This window comes from Corythoichthys intestinalis, chromosome 5 (genome assembly GCF_030265065.1).
Source record: "Corythoichthys intestinalis isolate RoL2023-P3 chromosome 5, ASM3026506v1, whole genome shotgun sequence".
Classification (NCBI taxonomy): domain Eukaryota; kingdom Metazoa; phylum Chordata; class Actinopteri; order Syngnathiformes; family Syngnathidae; genus Corythoichthys; species Corythoichthys intestinalis.
The window spans coordinates 35,613,321-35,627,431 of NC_080399.1; the positions used below are offsets into that span (position 1 = coordinate 35,613,321).

The following is a 14,111-nucleotide window of genomic DNA, read 5'->3' on the forward strand; positions in this document are numbered from 1 at the left end:
TGGGACTGACTTATTAACCCTTTATAGACAAGTTTCCGAGGCACTTCCGCTTTACTTTCTAATGTAGGCCTACAACTTCCGTTTCCGACTGTTTACCATTGAAGTCAATGGCGGTGGAGTCGAAGCTGGAAGGTCTTTATACACGATGTAGAACCAAGCCAAGGCCTCAATGCTCCGTACCATGTCGTTTTCCAAACCATGGGTGCTCGTACTCGTAATACCGGAGGGAGGGACGGAGGGAGGGAGACGTCCAAACTGCAGCCTGAACACGCATCTCACCCTGGGCCCTCCTGTATGGAGGACCAGGAGTGCAAAAATTAAATAAATAAATACACAATTAAATAAATAATTAAAAGTGTCATTAAAATGCTTCTATTTCAATATTAATTTATTTCGATATTAATTTCAATTTTTATTTATTTCAATTTATATTCATTTATTTTAATTTATATTTATTTTAATTTATATTTATTTCCATTTATATTTCAATTTTTATTTATTTCAATTATGTTTATTTTCAAATTTATTTCGATTTTCATTTATTTCAATTTTTATTCATTTATTTCAACTTCTATTTATTTCATTTTTTCTTTTTTTATTTAAACTTTTATTTATTTATTTCATAATTTATTTATTTATTTTCAATGCCGCCGCTGTTATGGAAGGTATGTGCTCCAAAAATACGAAACCTAAAATCTGGCACATGAAACAACTTGTTGCCTTTGCTAATGATATTACGATGATGACTAATTACGAAGTTTAATCATTTTTTACTACAACTAGCTTCTGCTACTACTGCTAGCCGCCTGTTGCTAATCGTGTTGGAATGCACCGCATAAATCCAAGTGTTACAAGTTTTTATTCGTTTGTTTACAGCTGGAAAACTCTGTTAGACAAGGGAAGACGACTTGTACGTTGATGGACATATCGAACTACGTGCGTTCCACTTTGATGATGGACAGCTCGACTCCCGGAAGCGGCCGAGAGAGATTTGTCTTAATAATATTCTCACAAATACATCCGCGATTCACACATACTGTATTTTTTGTAGATGCACAAATATATCCAAGATTTTCACATGTATTTTCGAGATCCGCAAATATATTCGTGAGTTTCCCATGGTTTTGTAATCCACAAATATATCCGTGAGTTTTATGTGTTTTTTTATGTTGTGCGTGCACTTATAATGAATTGTTGTTTGCAAACATTCGAATTGTACTTGTGAATCGGCGGCCGCATACATTTATTTTTTAGACAAACATAACAAGAAAGGGTCAAATTTTCACACACAAGCGCATTCGCGATACACACGTGTTTTTCAAATTCACAAATACATCCGCGATTCTCACAAATACATTAGTCATTTTCACATGTTTTTCAGATCCACAAATACGTCCGCGTTTTCCACAGGTATTTTTCAAATCCATAAATAGTTCCGCAAATTTCACGTGTTTTTTAATGATGTGCGTGCAATTATCATGACTTGACATTTTTTAAGCATTCAATTTTGCTTGTGAATTGTTGGAGCTGTGTTTTTTAACAGCGAACACGCGCAATTAGTTTTGAGACAAACGTCACTCGATGCCTGACCAAGATTGTGTCTCACACAACAAGCCGACTATTTTCACGTGTATCAAAACACCTCAACTTCCACCCGATAGGTGGCAGTATTGAGCGCATAAAAAGGTCAAAAAGTACCCGTCAACAGAGATCACATACTGACACCTTTAGACCCTACTCACCAACGTCACAGAATGACGTGTCGCTGTATCCGGCCGCCATATTGTCAGTCTTTGTTTATCCGTATTCTCAATGGTTTCAATTTGTCGTGCAATTTATAGTGCAATTCATGGAAGCCCCGGTGCTTTCAGACACTGTAAACTCATTGGATACATTGCATAAAAGGCGTTATGTGGAAAAGCTTCAGTCTATCCATTCGCCAGATCCATATTTGATGCCTAAATCGATATTTTTCGACCCTCTGTCTTCGCCGTCTCTGCCTGACATCTGCTACCCTGATATCTACAACTATCTTTTCCACAGAAACTCGGCCTATTCTCACGAAACTTTGAAAAACATTAAGAGCAGCACTCCAAGCAACATTACCCTGTGTGATTTCTAAAATGGCGACAATCAAAAAAAAAAAAAAAAAAAAAAGTTGACTGCGATGGCCGACGCTTCAAGGATAGGTGGATATTGGACTATTTCTTCAATAAAACGCACAACAACTGTGTCTGCCTCATTTGCAAAGAGACAGTCGCTGTTTTCAAAAAGTTCGATGTGACGCGATAATGATATTACCGAACAAGACACGCTGACATGTACGACAACATAACAGGGAAGATACGCAGCATGAAATTATAGCAACTTGAAGCTAGTTTAATTTCACAGCAGCAGTATTTCGCAAGAGACCGAGTGTCGAAAGAGAACGCCACAAAGACGAGACTGTTGAAATTATGAATTTAAAAAAATAATAAAGCAAATTTGACACACAGAAGGGCTTGCTAAAATTTGTTTAAATATATTGTTCTATGTAAATCAGCCAAGGTAGCCCCCCGCATTTTTACCACACCAAATCTGGCCCCCTTTGCAAAAGGTTTGGACACACCTGTTTAACTGATGATCCGTAGACGAGGCCAGCTTTTTTCACTTGGTACCAGCTAAATATTATTCAAAATGTAATGATGGTGGAAGAAATAAGCATCTTGAATTTGAAACTGTATGTTGTCAGCGATTAGCCTCGCAATGATCTTAATTGTAGTTGTCAGCCCAAAACCCTCTAAATATATATTAAATGCATCTTACCAGATATAAAATGACTACTACATAGTCTATGGATATCGTTTTGTGCCCAGTTTTCTCGTCGAATTGCAGCAGTCCATCTCGCTGTCCTCTCCGGGTCTCTCGGAATACGGTAGAACTTCTAGTCTCTCCGTCTATCTTCTCTGTTATTGCAACCAACCGCCACACACTCCTTCACCATTTTGATTATTAATGTTAACGAGCAGAAAAACACGCCATAATAGGAGGAATTTACGTAGCGGTAATGCGTCGACACGACGAGTAGACGGACAACATGGCGCGGAGGCGTGGTTGTGACGTCACGTGAGTAGGGTCTATAGACCCTACCCACGTGACGTCACAACTCCGCCCTCCTGACTGGTGCCGCCCAATTGTCCGTCAACACATCATGTTTACCTGTTACGGCTTCGTACGTTCCTCCTATTTACGGCGTGTTTTTCTGCTCATTAACATTAATAATCAAAATGGTGAAGGCGTGTGTGGCGGTCGGTTGCAATAACAGAGAAGATAGACGGAGAGACTTGAAGTTCTACCGGATTCCGAGAGACCCGGAGAGGAGAGAGTGAGATGGGCTGCTGCAATTCGACGAGAAAACTGGGCTCCAAACGATTATATATATTATGTAGTAGTCATTTTATATCTGGTAAGATGCATTTAATATATATTTAGAGGGTTTTGGGCTGACAACCACAATGAAGATCATTGCTAGGCTAATCGCCGACAACATACACGTACAGTGCTGCTCAAAAGTTTGTGAACCCCCTCAACATTTTGGAATTTTCTATTATTTCAACCTGATTTCCTAATCAATCAATTCAGTAGTTTTTTTTTGTTTTTTTAACAGTTGTGTTGTCGAGACTAAATTAAAAAGAGTTTTCATCAACTGATGTAGGTGCAAAATTGAACTGTTTGGTCACAACCAAAACCGCCATGTCTGGCGAAAAGTCAACACTGCATACCACCAAAAGAACCTTCTCCCAACAGTGAAGCATGGAGGTGGGAATGTCAAGATCTGGGCTTGCTTTTCATCCTCAGGACCTGGACAACTCCACATAGTCCAGGGAATCATGAATTCTGAGGAATATTGTCAAATCCTAGAACATAACCTGATGCCATCTGTTTTGAAGTTAAAGCTTGGCAGAAGGTGGATCATGCAACATGATAATGATCCAAAGCATTCCAGCAATACAACCAAGGAATGGCTGAAAAAGAAGAAGATTCGTGTTCTGGACTGGCCCAGTCAAAGTCCTGACCTAAATATCCCATTGAAATGCTGTGGCGGGACCTGAAGCGAGCAGTTCATGCCAGACGCCCATCAAACCTCCCTCAACTAACTGCGTTCTGCAAGGAAGAATGGGCAAAAATCCCCCAAAGTAGATGTGAGAGGCTGATTAGTCACTACAGAAACCGTTTGGTTGAGGTAATCTCTGCAAAAGGAGGCGCAATATCCTATTAACTGAAGGGGTTCACATACTTTTGCACACATGATATCTGAGTTTTTCTTAAATCAACCACTTTTGTTAAATAAAGAATGACAATATAACTATTTCTTTTGTTTCAGTCCATTATTTGGAATGTCAGTATTGTGGATTTGGGTATAACTTAACATTTAATAAGGTTATTTTAGTTTTTTTTTTACAAAAAATCTGACCATCGCTGTGGGGTTCACAAACTTTCGAGCAGCACTGTATGTATGTAGTGAGAGTGCTATCGCTAAACCATATAAACATTGAAAGCCCTAGCTCCATTGACAAATGACATGAAATATATTAGACTTGACAGTGGATGTTAGCAAGAACAAAAGATTTTGAATTGAAAATTTCGTAACTCACCTTTCCAAGCACAAGATAGATTCCTGCCGAATTTTCGTGGACGAGGACCTGTTTCACCCAACCAGCAACGAAGTATTTATAAGCCTCCAAGCTCTTAAAGTTTTTCAAACTTTCGTGAGAATAGGCTGATTTTGTGTGGACAAGATAGTTGTAAATATCAGGGTAGCTAGCAGATGTCAAGCAAAGACTGCGTAGACCGCGGGTCGAAAAACATCGATTTAGGCATCAAATATGGATCTGGCGAATGGATAAACTGAAGCTTTTCCACATAACGCCTTTTATGCAACGCATCCAGTGAGTTTACGGCATCCGAAAGCACCGGGTCTTCCATGAAATGCATTATAAATTGCTCGATCAATTGAGACCATTGATAATACAGACACAAAATGACGGACAAGGGGGCGGAACAATACAGCGATCACATGATTTTGTGACGTCGGTGGGTAGGGTCTATATGGAGGTAGATTTGTGTCTTTATTATTCAATCAAAAAAAAGTTGCTTCAATCAAAATATATATTTTCAATCGAAGAAAACGTCACTTCAATCAAAAAAATGTGTGTGATTGCAAAAATAAATTTGAAACTCAAAAAAATATATTTGAAAACTTTTTCTTTGTTTGAATTTTTTTTAAATTTTTTTATTTAAGTCAAGTGTTTTTTTTTATTGAAACGCCATTTTTGATTGAAGTCATGCAATTTTGCGTTTGGACCACATTTTGGCTAGGACATTTGTGTCTTTATTATTCAATCAAAAATTAAGTTGCTTCAAACAAAAAAATATATATTTTCAAAAGAAAAATCACTTCAATCAAAAAATTTTTAAAAATTAAATCGTAGAAAAAAAGGTTTGAATGTGAAAAAAAATTTGAGACTCAGAAATTCACAATTGAACACTTTATTTTTCATTCAAACTGTTTTCTTTGATTGAAGCTATCCTTTTTGTGTTTGAGCCATATTAGGGGTAGGACATTTGTGTCAAAATCAATCGCAATAAAAGTTGCTTTAATCAAAAAACTATTTTTAATCAAAGAAAAAAAATCATTTTTTTCAAAGTGGAAAAAGTTTTGAATAACCTTTTTTTTTTTTTTTTTGAAGCGGGAAAAGTTTTGAAGGCACTTTTTTTTCGATTGAATCATTTTGACACAAAGATTCAACTTCAACGCTAGTTCCGGTGTGTTTGAGTGGCAGCTGATTACGCCAATGGCATAAAAGTATGAAGCAAGAATAATGGCCACCAGGGCTCCATCCAGCCATCGGAGTCTCCTTGAGTCCAAGCCGAATATAGGGCACCGGTACGGGGGTGTGACATTGGCATTACACCGGGCAACAGATAAACAGGTGTCAAGTATGATAAATCTCTCCCCATAGTGAGGGCAGGGTTTGGGTTGGGACAGACGGTGGTTCGCTGAGATCGCTGTGATCCAACTACGAACTTGTTAACGGCAGCATCTTTAATAGACCCCAATCACCAACATCACACAATCACGTGATCGCTGTATTGTGCCGCCATATTGTCCGTCATTGTGTGTCCGTATTGTCAATGATCGTTGTTTCTAAAGGTGGATTCACTTGCAAATTATGGAAGCCCCGGTGCTTTCAGACACTGTAAACTCATTGGATTAGTTGCATAAAAGCTGTTATTTGGAAAAGCTTCAGTCAATCCAGTCGCCAGATCCTTATTTGATGCCCTAATCGATGTTTGCTCCCGTCCGGTCCAGTCTTGTGCGTCAGTGCTCGTCCTGAGACCACAAAATTTCCAGTCATACTCCAGTTTGTCACAATGAGGCGTCTGGTACCCAAAATCGGCACCGGCCCGAATATAAACTGAGATTTGGGCAGCTGAGCGTCACCGATGTCACAATTGTAAAATGAAACTTGATCGGCGGTTTGACAACGGGCCGGTGTGTGCTAAAAAATAGCCGCCCCGCGGGAAATATCCTCCCTGACGGGAGCGCTTTCTTATAACACTTTATTGAAGTGAAAACATCAAATGTTTTCATGGACGCTTTACAGTAATGGATTTACGACTGTAAAATCAGTTTTAAATAAATTAATTACACAAAATATTAGCACTATGTATTTTAGTAACAAATGGACTGGGCCACATAACCATCTTTGAACAGAAATGTATTAATCTACAGGTTTTCCCAATGACAATCACACAGGTATGACAATTATTAGTTCAAGCAGAGTAAAATAATACATATTCACAGTACAAGAAAGTCGTTTCCGTGTGAGCGCTGCCGACAGGGGGGACATTTCACGCGGGTCGGCTATTTTCCGGCACAACACCTGTTGTTGCGCTCACCTTCTTGCTGCGCGACCGTGGCGACGAGCTTCGTAGTCTCCGTCTGATGACGTCTGCGATCGTATTGGCATCACGACTATTGATGTTTTCGCCGCTGTCTGACGGCTGTCGACACAAACGCATCATGGACCGAGATAAACAAACCGTGCTGCTTTAGAGATTTACACTTTTAACAATGGGCACACAGTAACTACTGAAATGACCTTTGATCTTCTCTGTTACTGCAACCAACCGCCACACATGCCTTCACCATTTTGATGAATGAATGTTTACTAGGCGGTGATTCCTTAGACAAGCAGAAAAACACGCAGTAATAGAAGGAATGTACGTAGCGGTAATATGTAAACACGATGAGCTGACGGACAATATGGCGGCACCAGTCAGGGAGGCGGTGTTGTGACGTCACGTGAACGGGGTCTATACATGCTATTGGAGCTGGAATTACCAAGGACGGGAGAAAAGCCCATCTGAATGCTGCCGAGGGCCTCAATGATGTTGGGTAGAAGCTGACGAGGCTCCGGAGCTATGCGGTCTGATATCACATTCTCATATGCTATTTTTGCAATAATTTTATGAATGTGATTTATTGACCTGTTTTGCACATGCACCAATCGTTTTAAATAAAACCAGAAATGGAATCGTGTCCAAATGTTTTACTGCGATCAATGCCTGCAATAAAAAAAAGAATGACATACTATTTGTGTTTATATCATATGTACATAACCTTGTAGCATTTCCTTGTGACAAAAAAATTCGTGTCAGCCCTTCTGCATTCAGCAAATGTAATATAATTTGTAATTTCACCACATTTTGGTCACTCTAGTGGCCGTAGTATCAATCTATACCTTACGTCATCACAGGCTGGCAGGTTATTTTGTCCACGAATGATCAACGAAGTGATACAAACTATCACCCAATTTCATCTACGTGTCATCTAGGTCGTGCTGAATCGATTTTTGAAGATTCCATGGGTTGCTCTGGCTTGATTTCGTAGTTTTATAGTAGTCAATACACTGCTAACGTCAACCGGACCGGAAGTGCGAGGCAGACATTTTCCAAGATGGCGGTGCCCATATTTCGCTCAGGAAACTTGTCTATAAGGAAAATAACTGTTAAAAAAAAAAAAAAAAAAAAACTAACCCGGCACATTTTGGGTCACATTATTAACATTTGGTTTACAAGTGTGGTCTACATAACCCAAAATGTGATGTCCACATACGTGGACACTTGGTCACAAACACAATTACATACTACGATACTACCAATTATATAATAATGATGTATAATTATCTATTAAAGAATAAAAAATGAAAAAAAAAATACACACTAGTTATATCCCCCAAACACTGAATTTGATTGGACGCACTTGATTTCTACATTTTTTTCCCCATAACATTGGATGCCACTTTGACAGGTTGGCACGCTAATTTGCGTTGAAAGTGCCCCGAATGTCAGTTTTTAGTCCATTTTATTTGGTCCTTTTTTTGTCCTTCTGAAAATTTCTGATTCTCATTATTATGCAAAAAAATGGATACAATTTGCACTCTTTGTCTGATAGGCCGTCAGTGGGGGTGTGTCCTAAGGCGGAAGCTCGTGGGAAATGCGTGTGGTGATTGCCACACAACGTATGTCTATGTGCGTGTGGCGGATCTGAAAAAAATATTAAAAAATAAAATGCGTACAACGGGAGAAAAGTCGTAAATAGCATTATTATGTGAGTTAGAATCATATTTTGAGACTTTTCGACTATTTACAACAATTTGGCAAAGCGGAGATGACGAGAAATTATTTTAATCTGCCGTTTAGCCCATACCTGTCAACCCGAGGCCGTTGGCAATCTCACAAATAGTGACGTATGCCGTTACAAATTGGTGACTAATCTTACAACGTTGGATATAGCGTGCAATATGAACTCAATTTTTAAAATAGTATGAATTTATCGGTAATATTGTAACATATAACCTGGTGTAATGAAAGAACAATATCTTCAGCTACATCATGATAACTAAAATTTAACAATGACTTTTGTTATAATTGTATGTAGCACTTTTGGCAATTTCTATCATGTCTTGATGGCTGCACTTAATGGCACTTCAGCTCACAAGTCAGTTTGACTTGAAGGTAGTTCGTTAGTGTGTCCAATTATAAATTAAAAAGGTCAATTGATAAAATTAACTTACCAATGCAATCTTTGAGTCGGGGAACGTTTCTTTTGCCAATTCTGAAAAGTGATCAGCAACAGCTGAAGGCAAATTGTGTTCAGCAACAAATTAGCAGAATAAAATCTCCGCTTTCGTCACTTTTCATTCTGGAGACTTTATCTTTATGACCAGTGTTGTTAATCTTACTTTTAAAAATTAGTTACAAAGTACTTCTCCCCAAAAGTAATCGAGTTAGTAACTCAGTTACCTGAGAGTAATTAGTTACTTGGCAAAGGAACTAGTGTTATTTTTCATGTTTTTCTTTCATTAAGAAAAAAAAAAAAAAAAAAAAACCTTTGCTATGTTTGGAAGTCATTTAATGTTGTGAATCAACTGTTAAAATTGCTCCTGTTTTTGCATTAGTTCCCTTCTGTCTACTTTCGAAACGTGAAAGTTTTAAAATTGTTTCATCATTTAAAGATAGATTCAAGTCAAGATTTTGCCAATTTAGGAGTATTTTAGATAAAAAGTTACTTAAGTTCGCCAGGAAGGTTCACTACAACAGAGCCTTTCTGAGAAGTCTACTGCTTTAAAATGGCGGCTGTTTACCAACGCCGCTGAGTCTGTCATTTTGCATGTAGTTCTATATGCATGTGATATCTAGGCGTAGATTGTAGGCTGTCGGCTACAGTCAGGAAATATCGGAGCCATCTAACCTAGCATCGCATTTGCTACAGCGTCACAACAAACACTCTTCTCTCTCCGTGTCTGACTTTTCTTGCGTCATTCAACCAACGTAGTAACGCATAGTAACGCATATTGTCCCGTTGCCGAAATGGTGAAAAAATCCGAAGAGAAAAAAAATGTAATGCACGAAAAACGTACAGATTTGGAACGCACGGCGTACACTTAAAAATCAGTGCTCACTTGTACAAATTACGCCGAAACCGTACAACTTGACGGGTATGTTAGCCACGCCGACCATTATAGAGCTCTAGCATCCCCATCAGGTGGATGACGGCGGCAGGAGAATGGTCTCATCTGTTTTACTTTTCAGCCCATTGAGGGGGAATTATTCAGAACGAGGAAAAAATGAAGTCGAAAAATGTCATTGTTTTAGTCTCTCTACTCCAATAATTTTACAGGATATTCTTTTTATCCAAGTATTTTTCCCAAATAGCGAAATAAATGGTATGGTCATGACAAATAAGTCTTGTGCTAAATAGAATATGAAATAATAAAAATGCATTTATTCAGTATGACATGGTAAAATTACTCCATAATGGTCAAAACTGTCGACTTCATCTTTACTGTCGCACCTCCTGAACGATATTTTATACCGCCGAAGTTGGCCTTTTGTCATTCCCCTTCCCCAGCTTCGGAGAATGTAAACAAACCAAGAGCAAACGTGACAGCTAGCTGACATGCTAACCCGAACCGAATGATGTTTCAAAGCCTTCGAAGCGGAAAATCACACAACTAGCCCGGATCATTTCAGACAATGGCGGGGTTGTCGATTGTCTTCGCCAATCGGCAACCCGCCCGGCGGTGAGCAAGTTAGAGCTCGTCGTTGCCCTGCTGAGGGCAGATAGCTCGTTTGCGGGGAAGCAGCTGGACAATGACCGCCGGACAAACCCGCCGACGTCGGAGGAGCGTGTAGCTGCCAAATGGTCAACACGCATATGGCTCATTTTCATGGCGCGGGATTCAAAAATTGAATGTATAAAACGATCGCTTCCACACACATCCAAGTGGTCCATTTCCTTCAGGAGCATAAAACACCACGTGAAATAGGAAATAAACATGCTTTTTGGTGTCATACGCACTTAAAAGTCCAATATGTTAAATTCAAAGTGCGGTTCTGGTGTACAAAGAAGCAACCATCATAATAAATTTAGAAGTCTTTAAAATTAACAAAGGTACTTTATTTCAAACAAATTATTTGAGGTGCAAGATCCACAGTCTATACAGAAAAAAATGCTACTAGTTGAAACATTGACCCGGTATGCTATTCAGAACAGAAATATCTAATTTAGAAATGTATCACAGTGAAACAACTGCACTCGATCTTTAACCCAACAAAAATGAACAGCCAATTTTATATTTTTTTAAAAGAGGAAAGTCCGAGGACTGTGAGAATAAAACGACTTTTTTTGTCGGCTGGTTTCTCCATGCCCATAAAAGTCCATCAGTGCTAAAAACACACTTCAAACCTTTGAAAATGTCAAGTATGATAATTTGAGATGGAAATGGACCCCCCCTCAAACCCCTTAATCAGTAGGCTAGTAAGAAGAGAGTAATACACTGTCACTGGAGAGAACAGTATCTAATTAAACCCTGGTAAAAGATAATTATTACTCTAAAACAGTTCAAGGGACCTTACCCACGTGCAGTATTTCCTAGTTGGAGTTCAGACTCAAGCAAAAGCACATGCGTGCTCAATACTGGATGTGCAAATGCAAACCCGCAATCACTCTGACCTCAGGACTACTCCCATCTGGGGTGGGACTGCGGGACCACCTGGAGGAGGCAGTGTATGTGTATGAACCAATTTAAGTTTTGTTTTCAGTTGGCAATATTTTAGAAATTTCCCTTGCCCGAGCCAAAGGTAGGGAAACGTCGACTAAATTGGAATAATGCCAGTGAATGATGGGAGCCAAGTAACCATGACAACACACATACAGTATTTTTCGTACTATAAGTTGCAGTTTGTTTTTCCATAGTGTGGCTGGGGGTGCGACTTATACTCTGGAGCGACTTATGTGTGAAATTATTAACACATTATATGGTAAATGGTGTTATACTTATATAGCGCTTTTCCACCTTTCAAGGCGCTCAAAGCGCTTTACACTATCTCGCCATCCACCTACTGGTGACGCAGCACCAGGAGCAACATGGGGTTCAGTATCTTGCTCAAGGACACTTAGGCGAGTTCATCAGGGCGAAGAATTGAACCCACAACCTCTGGTTTGGGGGACAATACTCTACCATTGAGCCACGCCACCCCACAATCATTTCATATATCATTTCACATGTTCACATTTTGGTGTTTTGGAGTGACACTGATGGTTTGGTAAGCTTGTTAGCATGTTCTTTATGCTATAGTTATCTGAATAATGCTTATTATCTATGTTATGTTAACATACCGGCCACATTCGCATTTCATTGTTCATGCATCATGTAACATTAACATACTGTACACTTATTCAGCATGTTGTTCTCTACTGTATAAGTAAATGTACCCCCAAAATGCGACTTATACTCCGGTGCGTCTTATGTTTTTTTTTTTTCCTCTTCATGGTGCATTTTTGGGCTGGTGCGACTTATACTCAGGTGCGACTTATAGTACGAAAAATACGCTAATCTTTTTGTCACCCTCAAACATACCAAATCATTTAGAGATTTCCACATTCACCAATGAGAACACGTCATTTGGTTAATTGGATGCTACACTGTATCAGCCTTTTCTGCAATTATGAATTATTACATGCATGACATCCATATAAAAGAGTTGTATCAAATTACACTTGAGAAATGCTAGCATTAGCTAATACTGAACAAGTTCCATGTCCGTTTGACAACACCAGCACATGTAATGTTATTTACGTATACGCCCATTTAGGGCCTAGATGCAGTGTTGGCGACTGTTTTAAATAGTGAAGGCAAGACTATGTATATGACGGTATATTAAAAAAAATGTGCTACCATCTCCATGAGGAACCACTGCTGTTTTTTGGACACTCTGTGCTGCCAGCTCAACACTAAAGGCCAACTGTTTCATGCTCATCCTGCCTTGCATGTTGACAACATTACTGTTGTAAATACATTGCATACATTTTACTCTTTACTTTGACAGCATTGAGTTAATAATAAACACACATCCTTGATTTGCACTCAGTTACAATGCAGTTCATCACTGTGCTAATTTCCACTGAGCACTGTTGACGCAGAAGCACGTTAGCACACACACAGTGTGAATAAAAAGAACAACAAACTCCAGCACAAATGATTCATCCTCAAGTACGATGAGGAGGAAGTGTCCAAATGCAGCTTCTTACAAAATAACAGTAGCCAAACCGTAAATTTGAGAATATTCTTGTGATAGCAAAAGAGTGACAGACCTCTGTACAGTCTACATCTGATCCTGAACAAGGCAACACAAATACGAACAAAGAAACACATAACTTTTTTTTTTTTTTTTTTTAAATAACAAGCAATTGGGAGGAATTTGCGTCAACGTCTTTCACTTCTATGCATTTATTTGTCCATATTAAGTCTATAATGTGCTCATTTGTTGACTATTTGGGGGTTAACATTTAAGATGGGTCCCTGCGATGGATGGAGCATTGGAAAACTATAACGCTCCATTTCAAATTATCATCCAAACCAAATCCAAGCACGTGTTTTGTGATCTGTGCTGATCGGTGTTGTCCACCCACTGCAGCTTATGTGTCATCTTAGATCTTCTTTGGCCTGCGACCCAGGTGGTAGTAGTAAGCCATTGTGACCACTAGGAAGAGTACTCTGCTCAGTAGCAGCAGTATGGCAGTGTTTGGTAACACACCGATCTCAATTAAGGTGATGGATGTCACTGCAACCACAAATGAATCACATGATCATCAGAAGACAAATACCGAAATTGAAACTCATCACGACTCAGTGGTGGCTAGTAACACGTTACATTTAGTTGAGCAATTTTTAGAGAAAAATGCATGTGTTAGAGTAGTTTTACCACAAAATACTTTTTACTTTTACTTACATAGATTTGTGAAGAAATTCTATGCGTGCTCTACTACTTTGGGCTACACTAGAGTCGTTACATTTTTACTCACTAGTCTACATATTAGATTTTACTTTATCTGTTGCCAGAGATGTCCACAGTGGCTCAACCAGTTTCACCAATGAGACGTTGCAACAATAATGGCATGGCTCCATTATACCTATCAGATAACAGTACAGTCAGATTATCACACACAAGCTAGCAGTTGGAAGTCCTATGACACGTCGGCCTATTTAATAATGTGGCAT

The 14,111-nt window shown here is 39.0% G+C and overlaps 1 protein-coding gene across 5 annotated transcripts in view; it reads right to left on the bottom strand.

The window, feature by feature from the left end:
* Positions 1–10,979: 10,979 nt before the first annotated feature.
* LOC130916179 (tumor protein p53-inducible protein 11) overlaps positions 10,980–14,111 on the bottom strand; it is an 86,298-nt gene continuing 83,166 nt past the window's right edge. For all 5 annotated transcript variants that reach the window (XM_057836684.1, XM_057836681.1, XM_057836685.1 and 2 more), the window contains one exon: positions 10,980–13,674. In XM_057836684.1, coding sequence (XP_057692667.1) covers positions 13,541–13,674 — 134 coding nt within the window. In that variant the 3' untranslated portion in view covers positions 10,980–13,540. The remainder of the gene's footprint in view (positions 13,675–14,111) is intronic.